A 14,336-nucleotide genomic window follows, 5' to 3' on the forward strand; every position below is an offset into this window, starting at 1 on the left:
CTAGGTACGTTGAGCATGAGGCTGCAAGTAACATTGTGTTTCACTTAATACATGTAACAGTTTGTGTTCAGCAGTGGAATTCACCACTCAATGCCTTCATCTGTAGTGTCAACTAAGGGGCTGATTCATGCAGTTTTTTTTAAAAAATGGGCTAGGTCCAAAGTGGGTTCCTAGTATAGTCTGTGGGAGGTGTAACATTGCATAATAAATAGGGAGAGTGTATCTGAAGTTTGTGTAGAAAACAGGATGGAAGCTGGGTTTATTGGGGGTGAAATTTGTCTTATTTTGTGCTACAAAACAGAAAGGAAAATGGGTCAGAGAGTAAAGCGGTCTGCTGACTCACTATGGCCTGTTTTGCGCTACTGCCTAATGCTAATTTTGCCCCCATTGTTCTCAGTAGTGACCAATTACTGAAATTTAAAAAGAATCCAAGCAAATCAGGGAGCCAGCCTTTTTGAGGGAAGTAGGTTGGAAGGGAAGAATCAGGAGGCATAACTGAAATGTTCTTGTAAATATTGAGACATTTCTAAAATAGTAGATAAACTATTTTAAATATGGAAGACATTTCAATTATTTTATCCTCAAAAGTCCAAATGACCCTCACGCTTGCCATGGAAAATTGTTGAGCTGTTTCTTTTGGAGAGACAATTTTTGTGTCTAACAAAATATCCTGCACCTGAGATGAGATCTGGTTTGGGCTGAGCCTTTGGGTTTTATTGAAGCATGGACTTAATTGGCTTCAGAACTATTTTGCAGATACAGTAGGGGCCCGAGTGTGGACCTAGCCATCCAGTTTTTTTGTGTACTTTTGCATAACCGCTATCAGCAAGAAAATGCATACTCTGTTGAAAGTTCCCACAGTCACTAGAAACTAGAAACTTGTAAACTGCTGGCTATAGATGAAAAACTATACAGTCCTTCATTTGTTACCACAGACTTCCATTGGTCCAGTCCAAGATCTCAACCAACAGGTAGGAAAGCTTAAAATTTGCACGTAAGCAAAATGCACTGTTGGGTGACTGCAATTGATCTCCATTGCTTTCAGCAGAGGGAGGTTTGAACTAAGCTGTACTTTGCCCAAGCATATTATTTTGCATAATTAATTGCAGAAATGTAAAGGGATTTAACCCTTTATGATTTTGGGCCACTTCACAAATGTGTATCAATTAATTTAACGATACTGCTTTCCTTTTGAAGGTCAAAGACAATTAGCAAAATAGTCAGGTATAACAGCTGCCTTCTGCAAGTTGTGACTAAAGGTAAGGATTGGGGAGAATGCAGTTATATTGTTTTGGATGCATAGCTAAAAATCTTGTATTAAAAGGATATGGTGCCATCCATTGTACATAGTACTTCCCAAATATTTCAGGTACTTGAGCTGTTAAAGCAACTTTACATAGGCTTCATTTAGATATATTACAGCTATTTTTTTTGCTAAGCAGTACAGGCAGTTTTGATTGATGCACCCCCAAGTACTGATTGCCTAATCGATAGGGAGCAGTGCTTAGAAAGTAGTACATTTTTTTTTGCTGGACTGCATGATGTGGAACAACAGAATAGAAAAACCTTCAACAATGCTCACCGAATACAGCAGGACGTTTAGAATCTGCAGAGTTTAGTGAGGGAAGATAGATTCTGGTAAGTAGCACAATTGAGACAGATTGACAACCCAAAGAAATTAATGCTGAATTAAGAGAAAGAACGCTATTGTAAACAAAAGAACTTTGCTAGGACAAATTAATGCAAGGGAGAAAATTGGGCCTCTAGAAATTAAAGGGGACATGAAAGGATGACAGAGGAGAGTGGTTCTACTTGATATTTACTGTAAAATGTTGTGTAAGGTAGAAGGGTCGAATGTGGTCAGGAATACAAGCACAATTTTTCACCAGTAAGATCTGAAAAATTTTGCTCCTGGCTCCATTTTCTGCTTTGTAACCATCTTTTTGTGTTCTATTTTTAAAAACACTCATTGTTCCTCATTCCTCAAACCTCCACATACAATTAGGATGTGTTGACCCTAAAGCTGAAGAAAAGAAAGTAAAGGTGGGGGGGGGGGGGTGGGTAAAAGAGCAGCAAGAGTTCCTTACAGACACTGCATTTATAGACCATTGATGGCCATTTTGGTTGAATGATTGTCTTTTTCTCCCTCACTCCTAATACAAACAATTTGATACTATATCACATTTTTACAAGTGGCACCACTGATACCTATGGTCTGTTCAACTAAAATAAGTACTGCTATGACATGATTTTATAGATTTATAAAGCAGTCAACATCCTGCAGTTCCCACTGGTCGAGGGTGGCCTCAAGTGTATCAGTGGACACTCTGATTCCTCTACAGTCAACCTGACACAGACACAAACAAGACCTCGACAGAGTGGCAAGCAGTTGCAACGACCATCCTCATGGATCCTACAAATCCTGGACCTGTGCATGGCACGTTTAGCCAGGCCCAGGAGCACACATACCAGGAGGTCCCCTCATTTGTTGATTCCTTTGCACCATGGGTGACTGAAGATGAATAAGGTGATACTGAAGTGTAACCAGAAGTTGAGGAGCACCCCCTCAAATATTGCAAGAGGGGCTGCGACTTCTATCAGTGCACAAAAATATGAAAGGCCATCTCATCTAGGCCACAGACTAGGCATGCGGACTAGATATTTGTGAAGTGGCCCAAGAACGTGCCGTACAACGCTCTCCACCCCAGGTGCCCATTAATGCTAGGGAGAACCCCTGAATACAATGTTTTCCAATAGGGATGTTTGCCTCTGTCGACAGTCAAGCTATTACGCCAGAGTATACCCAGACTGAAGAACGAGGGCAATGAAGTAGTGTGCCCATCAGCAACTGATACAGAAAAGCCCTCCATGCAGAATGGAATGGCATGGAGGGAATTTCAGAGAAAAGGTTCAAGTGAGGTTCCTGGGGAGGTTTTGGGGCCTCGCACCAATGAGCAGCTCCACCTGAATAGGGGTGAGATCGGATGGAATGACTTCCATGCTTGAGCCTCCTCTATGCACCTAACCGAGTTGGGGCCAAGTGTGGATTTTACTACCTGAATGGCTTTGATCGTAGGTGCCAGGACATCTGGGCAGCAAATGCCTCTGGCGAAATACACCCTGCTCCACTGCAATCCAGTATGTCCCTGACTAGTTACTTTAGCAGCAGGGGCTCTTCTCTCCAGCAGTCACGTTGTTCATGCCAGACAACGCAGTGGAGGTGTGGCTCTGCTAAATAGCCATCATCTTAGTCGGGAGAGAGCCCCTGTTGGAAGTTACCAGGTTCCAGACTCTTAGTATAGGCAGACAACTCTCGCAGAGATAAAATATTCCTTGTAGTTTAATAAAAAGGAGCTGACTGTTAAAATTCAGGCCATGCATCTGACTGAAGAAAAACGTCACCAGCGCACACCACTTTGGGGACTCCTCAACATTCAGGTATCTCTGCAGGGTCTAGAGGCAGAAAGTTGTAAGCTGAGTGTGAACACACATTAGTGCCTGACCACGCTCCCCAAGCAGGAGACCCAGAACTTCAGCAGAGACCAAGTGCCTAACCTTTGTCCCAGAAGAAATCAGAGTTTGCTCTGGACTTTGGCAACAAATTCAGAGGGAGGGATCAAAATGACCAACCGGTACCAAAGCATAGTGGCCTCCAGTTGCTTTAAGGCCGATGCTCTACCCCTGTATGAGAGCAGTCCTGCCTACACCACTGCCTTCTCGGGCAACTAAGGACGAGCAGCGCCCATATCGTGAATAAATAAAAAAATTATTTAGGACAATAACTTGGGATACTGTGCAAGTTTATCAGGTTAATAATTTCAGGTTTCCTACTTGAACTTCAGAAGAGGTCGCTTTGTGGGGAAGATGATCGTTTGACAACTTGTGAAGACCCATGCACAGTATTGGAGAGTAGGGTTTTCATCTCTCAAAGAATCTACAAAACAGAGTGCATTTAATAGTAAATGGGAATTGTGTAACAGGTCAATAACGACAGCACATCGCTGTCTCATCCGTGCATGTTCTCTTGCCACTTGCGCTTTCCGACTTTCCTTGTATACCTAATTTTTCCCTGCTCCTGGGGGCAGGAAGAGCCACAACTCCACCTTCCCATGGTTCAACTGCTCTGAATTCTTACACATTAAGAACAGAAAGTCAAAGACATGGAAAAACCATGTGGCCCATTGAAGCTTACCCTGACACGTGTATAGCAACCAGTTGCATTTTGAACTCTGGAATAATCTGCCAAGCAGAGTATCAAACATTCATCACCCTTGAATGAAGTTCTTCATAATATCGGTTTCTAAATCCACATCCTTCTATAAACATTAGCAAGAAAGTTATTTCCCAGTATGGAGATTACAAGCCCAGTATAACAAGTTCACCCCTGAGAGTGAAATGGTGTTCCTCAGGTTTAAAGGAGGGCTTACTCCTTGACCTAAAAAGCCCACATGTGCATAGTCGATGAACAAGAAACACCCCTTGGAGGCCCTGAGCTGATTTGAGACTACTGTTGTATTGTGGCAGCCTCTTGGGGCCAATACAGAGAGGGATCCCTGGACAGTAATGACTATCTGGGGCAGTTCACATGACCTCTGTGAGCATTTGTGCTCTGAGCTGGTCTAGGACAAGGATCTGCGAGTTCCACTTCTAATTTTTGTTTACTTACCAATAGGAGTAGAAATAAATGAACGATATTATAATCTGTAAATATAGTCAACATTCTTTGATTTGTAGTTCAATGTCCCCATACAAAACTGCCACCCCAGGCTAACTTTCAATTCTGACATGGTGGTGGAAATGTTTGGACTTCATGTGTTACTGCTCATGTGCGCTTGAGTTCTTGTTGCTGCCCCTTTTGGTCAGGACTGAGGATGTGACCAGAATGAAGCATTTTTATATGGTGGTTTGGGAGGAGGAAGAGGAGGAGGGTCACTGGAGAGTAGAATGAAATTGTTAGAGGCCACACACCCTCAAATTCTCCAGGTGATCTCACCTGTGAAGATACCCAATAGCGTTTATGGAGATTTAACTACAATCAAAATAAATGCAGAAATCTGTACATAAAGTATGCAATCACACATGAATTTCATTAATAAGGAGTTCACATTATAATTTTCATACTAATGCAGTTATCATTAGCTAGTGAAATTTTTTTCAGGAAATGTGTTTTCTTTGTTTTAACTCTTGTTAGGTCATTTGTGATGTTTGAAATCAGTGATTGGTTTCAAAATTCTAATTGAAACCGAGTCCCAAAACAAACTCGTACTGGCTGGTATTACAATAACTGTTTACTATGTTCATCAATATCCCAAGTGGCCCGCAATAGGTTTAATTACATTTTCTGTGGCAACTGTTTTGCCACTCGTCTGTAAAGTAGGTTAGGAAATTTAATAAACTTTGCATTATTTTTTGCAAGAATTAGTAGCCTTTTGTGTTTTGGATTTCAGAAAGGCCATAGCCTGCGTGAAAAACTTGCTGAAATGGAAACTTTCCGTGATATCCTATGCAGACAGGTTGATACGCTACAGAAGTACTTCGATGCTTGTGCTGATGCTGTCTCTAAAGATGAACTCCAGAGAGATAAAGGTGCATTAATAGAACCTTCTTAAACATGGGATATTTTTAATTGCAATGACACTGAATCTTATACTGTCTAACCTCAAAAGTCAATTGTGTAGTCCCTTTTAGTAAATAAAAATGATTGATATCAGAACATCTTTTGTGAAGGTATACTGGTGTGTAATTTTTGTTACTGCTGAGTTTATGTAAGAAGTACAAAATGCTCAGAACACTGTGTTGATTTTATTTCCTCTTCCTGCTACTCAGTCCCTGGGTTTTTTGGCAGTCTTCCATGAAATGCTAAAACTTTGAATTATCTCATTTAGCATCATTAGTTTCTATGTGGTAGTTTGCGTACCATAATAATGGACCTTGTTTGTTCAATTAAAAAGAACCTGACCAGCCATAACTGCTTCTACTGGTTGTGTTGATGCCTGTATGTTGTGGGATTGTCCCTAGAGTTTGTTGCTATGTTTTTAAATTTACAGTATTAAGCTTTGTTTCAACGCATATAACATTGCACATGGCAGTTGAACAAAAACTGATGGGATGATGCAGCGCAAACTCACTATCACATTCCTTCCACCAATTCTACTTAATTTTACTGTACCAAGAACATCCAGTCAACATGCACCAACGCTGAACAGATTGCTGTAAAGTCCTGAGCCTTATTTTAAAATTTCTGACTGGTATTATATAATTTTTATTATTTAATTGATTAAAGTTTAGTGGTCCATAAAATGTCTGGAAGATTGGTGAACCTTGAGGTTTTGATGCCACCTCTGGGTAGTTTTAAGTTCAATATCAGTGCTTTTATCCTGTCAAATAAGAACCTCCCTATTACATATATATATTTTTCTGACTAAGTTAAATTTGACTTTTTAAAAAGTTGTGTTCAGCTAAATGTAGCTGGAAAATAATTTGCTTTTCTATAGCATTCATTATGCTTTACAGGTCTCTTCCTTCTGATTTTGGGGGACTGGACAAGACACAACCATCAGATGTATCCAGTTTCAATGAAGGGCAGCTAGTCTTTGTTATTGCCACTGACTACTCAAAAATTGGTTAGGCCAAGGTGCTTAGTCGCTCGTAAATAGTTCCTCAAAATGCTAAAGTATGTGAGTTTGGGAAATGTAGACAAGATTCATTATCTCTGATCATAGAATGGTTACAGCACAGAAGGAGGCCATTCACCCCATCGAGCCCGTGCCGGCTCTTTGTAAGAGCAATCCAGTTAGTCCCTTAGCCCTGTAAATTTTTTCCCTTCAAGTATTTATCCAATTCCTTTTTTGAAAGCCATAATTGGACCTGCTTCCGCCACCAGGCAGTGCATTCCAGATCGTAACTACTCGCTGCTTAAAAAAAAGTTTTTCCACGTGTCGCCTTTGGTTCTTTTGCTAGTCACCTTAAATCTGTGTCCTCTGGTTCTTGATCTTTCTGCCAATAGGAACAGTTTCTCTTTATTTACTTTATCTAAGCCCTTCATGATTTTGATGGCTGAACATCAAGAGAACTTTGTTTTAAGAAGTGTTCAATGTTGTAGTTAATTGCTTGACCCTTCAGAAAAATGCTTGATTAAATGAACCTCCTTTAGCATTAAATACAAGACAGACATATAATTGAGAAGCAAATCTATGATCTCCATATCCCTGCTTTGCACTACCTATACCAAGTCAGGTGGCTAGGAGGAGCTCTGTGAGGTCAGTGTTCCATATAATGTCCACCAGAGACTCGGTCAGTAACTATCAAAAAGAATTAGAAGGATTAGTGACTTTTTTGTTTTGAAACAGTTTAACTATTGTCAATCAAATGCTTTACTGCAATATATCTGCCTTTTATCTTAGTTGAAAAAAAATCTACGTTTTAACCTTAAGGTAACTATCTGAGAGTGTTACTGACTTTCAGTGTAGGCAGAACAACATGTGGGTATACCATTTTTTAGGGCATTATGCTCTAATTAAGGGGTAAATGTTCATCTCATGGGAAATCAGTAAACGGCAGACTTGCTAAATAGCTACTTTGTGGAGGATGAGGATAAAGTACCAGAAATACAAGGAAAACTAAAAATAAATCAAGGAGAGAAACTAACTATATTCAATAAAAGTAAAAAAAAAATGGTAATGGAGAAACTAATGAGATTAAAGATAGACAAATCTCCAAGACCTGGTAGTTTTCACCCCAGAGTTTTAAAAGAAGTAGGTGAGAAAATTGTTGATGCAATAGTCATGATCTTCCAAAACCTTCCAGATTCAGGAATTGTCCCCATGGATTGGAAAACTGCCATTGTCACTCCATTATTTAAGAACATAAGAAATAGGAGCAGGAGTAGGCCAATCGTCCCCTTGAGCCTGCTCCGCCATTCAATAAGATCATGACTGATCTGATCCTAACCTCAAATCTAAATTCATGTCCAATTTCCTGCCCACTCCCCGTAACCCCTAATTCCCTTTGCTTCTAGGAAACTGTCTATTTCTGTTTTAAATTTATTTAATGATGTAGCTTCCACAGCTTCCTGGGGCAGCAAATTCCACAGACCTACTACCCTCTGAGTGAAGAAGTTTCTCCTCATCTCAGTTTTGAAAGAGCAGCCCCTTATTCTAAGATTATGCCCCCTAGTTCTAGTTTCACCCATCCTTGGGAACATCCTTACCGCATCCACCCGATCAAGCCCCTTCACAATCTTATATGTTTCAATAAGATCGCCTCTCATTCTTCTGAACTCCAATGAGTAGAGTCCCAATCTACTCAACCTCTCCTCATATGTCCGCCCCCTCATCCCCGGGATTAACCGAGTGAACCTTCTTTGTACTGCCTCGAGAGCAAGTATGTCTTTTCTTAAGTATGGAGACCAAAACTGTATGCAGTATTCCAGGTGCGGTCTCACCAATACCTTATATAACTGCAGCAATACGTCCCTGTTTTTATAGTCTATCCCCCTAGCAATAAAAGCCAACATTCCGTTGGCCTTCTTGATCACCTGCTGCACCTGCATACTAACTTTTTGATTTTCTTGCACTAGGACCCCCAGATCCCTTTGTACTGCAGTACTTTCCAGTTTCTTGCCATTAAGATAATAACTTGCTCTCTGATTTTTCCTGCCAAAGTGCATAACCTCACATTTTCCAATATTGTATTGCATCTGTCAAATCTCCGCCCACTCACCCAGCCTGTCTATATCCCCTTGTAGGTTTTTTATGTCCTCCTCACTCTCTACTTTCCCTCCCATCTTTGTATCATCTGCAAACTTTGATATGTTACACTCGGTCCCCTCCTCCAAATCGTTAACATAGATTGTAAAGAGTTAGGGACCCAGCACCGACCCCTGCGGAACACCACTGGCTACTGGTTGCCAGTCCGTGAATGAACCATTTATCCCAACTCTCTGCTTCCTGTTAGATAACCAATCCTCCACCCATGCCAGAATATTACCCCCAATCCAGTGATTCTTTATCTTGAGCAATAATCCTTTGTGGCACCTTGTCGAATGCCTTCTGGAAGTCAAAATACACTACGTCCACTGGTTCCCCTTTATCCACCCTGTACGTTATGTCCTCAAAGAACTCAAGCAAATGTCAGACATGTCTTCCCCTTCATAAAGCCATGCTGACTTTGTCCTATTAAATTATGTTTATCCAAATGTTCCGCTACTGTCTCCTTAATAATAGACTCAAATTTTACCCACCACAGATGTTAGGCTAACTGGTCTATAATTTCCAGCCTTCTGCCTTCTACCCTTTTTAAATAAGGGTGTTACATTAGCAGTTTTCCAATCTGCCAGGACCTTTGCCGAGTCCAGAGAATTTTGGAAAATTATTACCAAAGCATCCACAATCCCTACTGCCACTTCCCTCAAGACCCTAGGATGTAAGCCATCAGGTCCAGGGGATTTATCCGCCTTGAGTCCCATTAATTTACTGAGTACCAATTCCTTAGTGATTTTAATCGTATTTAGCTCCTCCCCACCTAGAGCCCCCTGTTTGTCCAGTGTTGGGATATTCTTAGTGTCCTCTACCGTAAAGACTGAAACAAAATATTGTTCAGCATTTTTGCCATCTCCATGTTTCCCACCATTAATTTCCCGGTCTCATCCTCTAAAGGACCTATGTTTGCTTTAGCCACCCTTTTTCTTTTTATATAGGGTAAGTCATGTCTAACGAACCTGGTTGAATTTTTTGAGGTAACTAACGTGGTAGATAGGGGATTGTCTATGGATGTTATTTATAAGGACTTCCAGAAGACATTTGACAAGGTTCCTCTCAAATGAGAGACTGTTATCAAAAATGGAATTGGAGGCAACCTATTGGTTTGGATAGGGAATTGGTTAGGAAGGAATAGAGAGCTGTATATCTTATATCTGGAATCTAGGGAATTCTGTAAGATCAAAACCAATGCATCCACAATCTTTGCAGCCACCTCTTTTAAGAAGGGTAAGAGAGATAAACTAGGAAATTATAGGACTATTAGTCTGATGGCAGTTGTGGGGAAGTTACTAGAATCTGTTAGGGACAGAGTGACTGAGCATTCGGATAAATATGAGCTGATCAGAGAGCCAGCATAGATTTGTAAAGGGTAAGTCATGTCTAACGAACCTGCTTGAATTTTTTGAGGTAACTGACGTGGTAGATAGGGGATTGTCAATGGATGTTATTTATAAGGACTTCCAGAAGACATTTGACAAGGTTCCTCTCAAATGAGAGACTGTTATCAAAAATGGAATTGGAGGCAACCTATTGGTTTGGATAGGGAATTGGTTAGGAGATGGGAGACAGAGGGTAGGGATAATGGGTATGTACTCAAATTGACAGAATGTGACTAGTGATGTTCCCCAGGTATCTGTCCTGGGGCCTCAGCTTTTCACTATATTTATAAATGACTTGGATGAAGGAATAGAGAGCTGTATATCTGGAATCTAGGGAATTCTGAAAGATCAAAACCAATGCATCCACAATCTTTGCAGCCACCTCTTTTAAAACCATAGGGTGTAGGCCATCAGGTCCAGGGGATTTGTCGGCTTTTAGTTTCATTGATTTCTCCAGTATTTTTTCTTTACTAATCTTAATTACTTTAAGTTCCTCATTCTCATTAGACCCTTGGTTCCCTAGAGGGCTGTGATTGTTCAGTCGTTAAGTATATTCAAGACTGAGATCGAAAGATATTTGGACACTAAGCGAATCCAGGGATATGGGGATAGGGCGGGAAAGTGGAGTTGAGGTAGATCATCAACCATGATCTAATGGAATGGTGGAGCAGGCTCGAGGGATTATATGGCCTACTATTGCTCCTATTTTTTTGACATTTAGTCCCATTCCCCTGCTCTTTCCCCATGGCCTTGTAATTTTTTTCCCTTCAAGTATTTATCCAGTTCCCTTTTGAAAATTACTATTCAATCTGCTTCCAACTTCCTTTCAGGCAGTGCATTCCAGATCATTACAATTCGCTGCATTAAAAAAATGTTTCCTCATGTCGCCTCTGGCTCTTTTGCCAATCACCTTAAATCTGTGTCCTCTGGTTACAGACGCTTCTGCCACTGGAAACAGTATCTCCTTATTTACTCTATCTAAACTGTTCATGATTTTGAATACCTCTATAAAATCTCCCCTTAACCTTCTCTGTTTTAAGGAGAACAATCCCAGCTTCTGCAGCCTCTCCACATAACTGAAGTCCCTTATCCCTGGTCCCATTCTAGTAAGTCTCTTCTGTACCCTCTAAGGCCTTGACATTTTTCCTAAAGTGTGGTGCTCAGAATTGAACACACTACTCCAGCTCTAACCAGTGTTTTATAAAGGTTTAGCATAACTTCTTTGCTTTTGTACTCAGTGCCTCTATTAATGAAGCCCAGGATCCCATATGTGTTCTTAACAGCTGTCTCAACTTGTCCTGTTACCTTCAAAGATTTGTGTATGTACACCCCTAGGTCTCTCTGTTCCTGCACCCTCTTTAAAATTGTACCATTTAGTTTATATTACCTCTCCTCATTCTTCCTACCAAAATGCATCATTTCACACTTCTCTGTTAAATTTCACCTGCCATGTGTCTGCCCATTTCACCAGTCTGTTTACGTCCTTCTGAAGTGTTACTATCCTTCATATTGTTTACTACATTTGAGTTTTGTGTCATCTGCAAACTTTGAATTTATACCCTCTATACCCAAGTCCAGGTCATTAATATATATCAAAGAGCAGTGGTCCTAATATGGACCCCTGGGGAACACCACTGTATACATTCCTCCAGTCTGAAAAACAATAATTCATCACTACTCTGCTTTCTGTCCCCTAGCCAATTTTGTATCCACGCTGCCGCTGTACCTTTAATCCCATGGGCTTTAATTTTGCTAATAAGTCTATTATGCAGTACTTTATCAAATGCCTTTTGAAAGTCTATATACACAGCATCAACCGCACTAACCTCATCAACCCTCCCGTTACTTCATCAAAGAACTCAATCAAGTTAGTCAAACACGATTTTCCTTTAACAAATCTGTGCTGACTGTCATTTATTAGCCCATACATTTCCAAGTGCCAATTTATTTTGTCCTGAATTATTGACTCAAAGTTTCCCTGGGTTTACCCCTCTTTTGAACAGGGGTGTAACATTTACAATCCTCCAGTCCTCTGGCACCGTCCTCATACCTAAGGATTGGAAGATTGTGGCCCGAGCCTTTGCAATTTCCACCCTTACTTCCCTCAGTAACCTAGGATGCATCCCATCTGGATCGGGTGACTTTTCTACTTTGAGCACTGCCTGTCTTTTAAGTACCTCCTTTTTCTATTTTTATCCTATCCAATATCACTGCTACAATGGCAGTCTCCTCTTCTGTAGTGAAGACTGATGTGAAATATTCATTCATTGTCTCAGCCATGCCCTCTGTTCACAAGAAGATTTTTTTTTAATCCCTCATCGGTCCCATACATCCTTTGACTACCGTTTTGCTATTTATATGTTTATAAAAGACTTTTGGGTTCCCTTTTATGTTAGCTGCTAATCTATTTTCATACTCTCTCTTTCAGGATCCAAGTACAGAAATCACTAAAAGCTAGTGGAAAGATACAAAAAATAATTTAAAAAGCTAATAGCATCTTGGCCTTTATCTCGAGAGGGGTGGAACTTATGTTACAACTGTACGGAACTCTGGTTAGACCCTATCTGGAGTACTGTATTCAGTTCTAGGCACTGCATCTCAGGAAGGATATATTGACCTTGGAGAGGGTGCAGTGCAGATTCACCAGAATTATACAGGAGCAAAAAGGGTTAAATTATGAAGACAGGTTGCATCGACTAGGCTTGTATTCCCTTGAATATATAAGATTGAGGGGTGATCTAATTGAGGTGTTTACATAGAATTACATAGAATGTACTGCACAGAAACAGGCCATTTGGCAACAGATCCATATCTGTTTATTCTCGACACGAGCCTCCTCCCACCCGTCTTCTAACCCCATCAACATATCCTTCTATTCCTTTCTTTCTCATGTTTATCTAGCTTCCCCTTAAATCCATCTGTGCTAGTCGCCTCAACAACTACTTGTGGTAGCGAGTTCCACATTCTAACCACTCTCTGGGTAAAGAAGTTTCTCCTGAATTCCCCATTGGATTTATTAGTGACTATCTTATATTTATGACCCCTAGTCCTGGTCTCCTCTGCAAGTGGAAACAACTTCTCTGTCTACCCTGTCAAACTCTTTCATAATCTTAAAGTCCTCTTTCCGATCACCCCTCAGTCTTCTCTTTTCTAAAGAAAAAGAACCTCAGGTAGGTATAACCTCTCAGTTCTGGTATCATCCTAGTAAATCTTTTTTGCACCTTCTCCAGTGCCTCTATATCCTTTTTATAATATGGAGACCGGAACTGTTCACATTACCCCCAAGTGTGGCCTATACAAATTTAACATAACTTCTGTGCTTTTCAATTCTATCCCTCTAGAAATGAACCCCAATGCTTTGTTTACTTTTTATATGGCCTTATTAACCTGCATCACTACTTTGTGATTTGTGTATCTGTTAACCCCAGATCCCTCTGCTCCTCTACCCCATTTAGACTTTTATTTTCCAAGGAGTATGTGGCCTCCTTATTCTTCCTACCAAAATGAATCACCTCACATTTAACTATTGATATTCATTTACATGCCAATTACATGTCCATTCTGCAAGTTTATTAATGTCTTTGTGATTATCATAATGTTTAAGATGATCAAAGGAGTTGATTGGCTAGATAGAGAGAAACTATTTCCTTTGGTGGGGGAGTCCAGAACAATGGAGCATAACCTTAAAATTAGAGCTGGGGTTATGTCAGGAAGAACTTCACACAAAGGATAGTGGAAATCTGAAACACACTTTTCCACCCCCCCCCCCCCCCCCCCCCACCCAAAAAAGCTATTGAGGCTAAGTCAATTGAAAATTTCAAAACTGAGATTGATAGATTTTTGTTAGACAAGGTTATTAAGGGTTATAGAACGAAGGAGGATAGATGGAATTAAGGTACAGATCAGTCATGATCTAATTGAATGGCGGAACAGGTTCGAGGGGCTGAATGACATATGCCTGTTCCTCTCCGAAGTGTAGCAAGTATAGAGTGCAGATTCATAGGAAACCACATTCTTGCTGTGAAGCCCGTATTGGGAGCAATGGTGAAATCTGTTAGTTTTTCACGTTCCTGGTAGTGCTGCTCTGTCTCTAACTGTAACTGCATTGGTACCAGCCATGTATTGAGAGAAATTCAAGTGCAACAATTGTAGCCTCTGCTCGTCTTAGCATCATTCATAAAGCTCTCAACACTGTTAA

General features: G+C 40.5%; 1 protein-coding gene across 5 annotated transcripts in view; it reads left to right on the forward strand.

Annotated features, from left to right (window-relative positions):
- The window catches only part of LOC137320825 (ceramide transfer protein), a 145,875-nt gene that overhangs the window by 94,499 nt on the left and 37,040 nt on the right, over window positions 1-14,336 (forward strand). For 3 of the 5 annotated variants that reach the window (XM_067982699.1, XM_067982700.1, XM_067982702.1), the window contains exons 5-6: window positions 936-971; window positions 5,448-5,586. In XM_067982699.1, coding sequence (XP_067838800.1) covers window positions 936-971; window positions 5,448-5,586 — 175 coding nt within the window. The remainder of the gene's footprint in view (window positions 1-935; window positions 972-5,447; window positions 5,587-14,336) is intronic. The other 2 variants (XM_067982701.1, XM_067982703.1) reach the window with 1 other exon arrangement.

This window comes from Heptranchias perlo, chromosome 4, assembly GCF_035084215.1.
Source record: "Heptranchias perlo isolate sHepPer1 chromosome 4, sHepPer1.hap1, whole genome shotgun sequence".
In the NCBI taxonomy this organism is placed as follows: Eukaryota; Metazoa; Chordata; class Chondrichthyes; order Hexanchiformes; family Hexanchidae; genus Heptranchias; species Heptranchias perlo.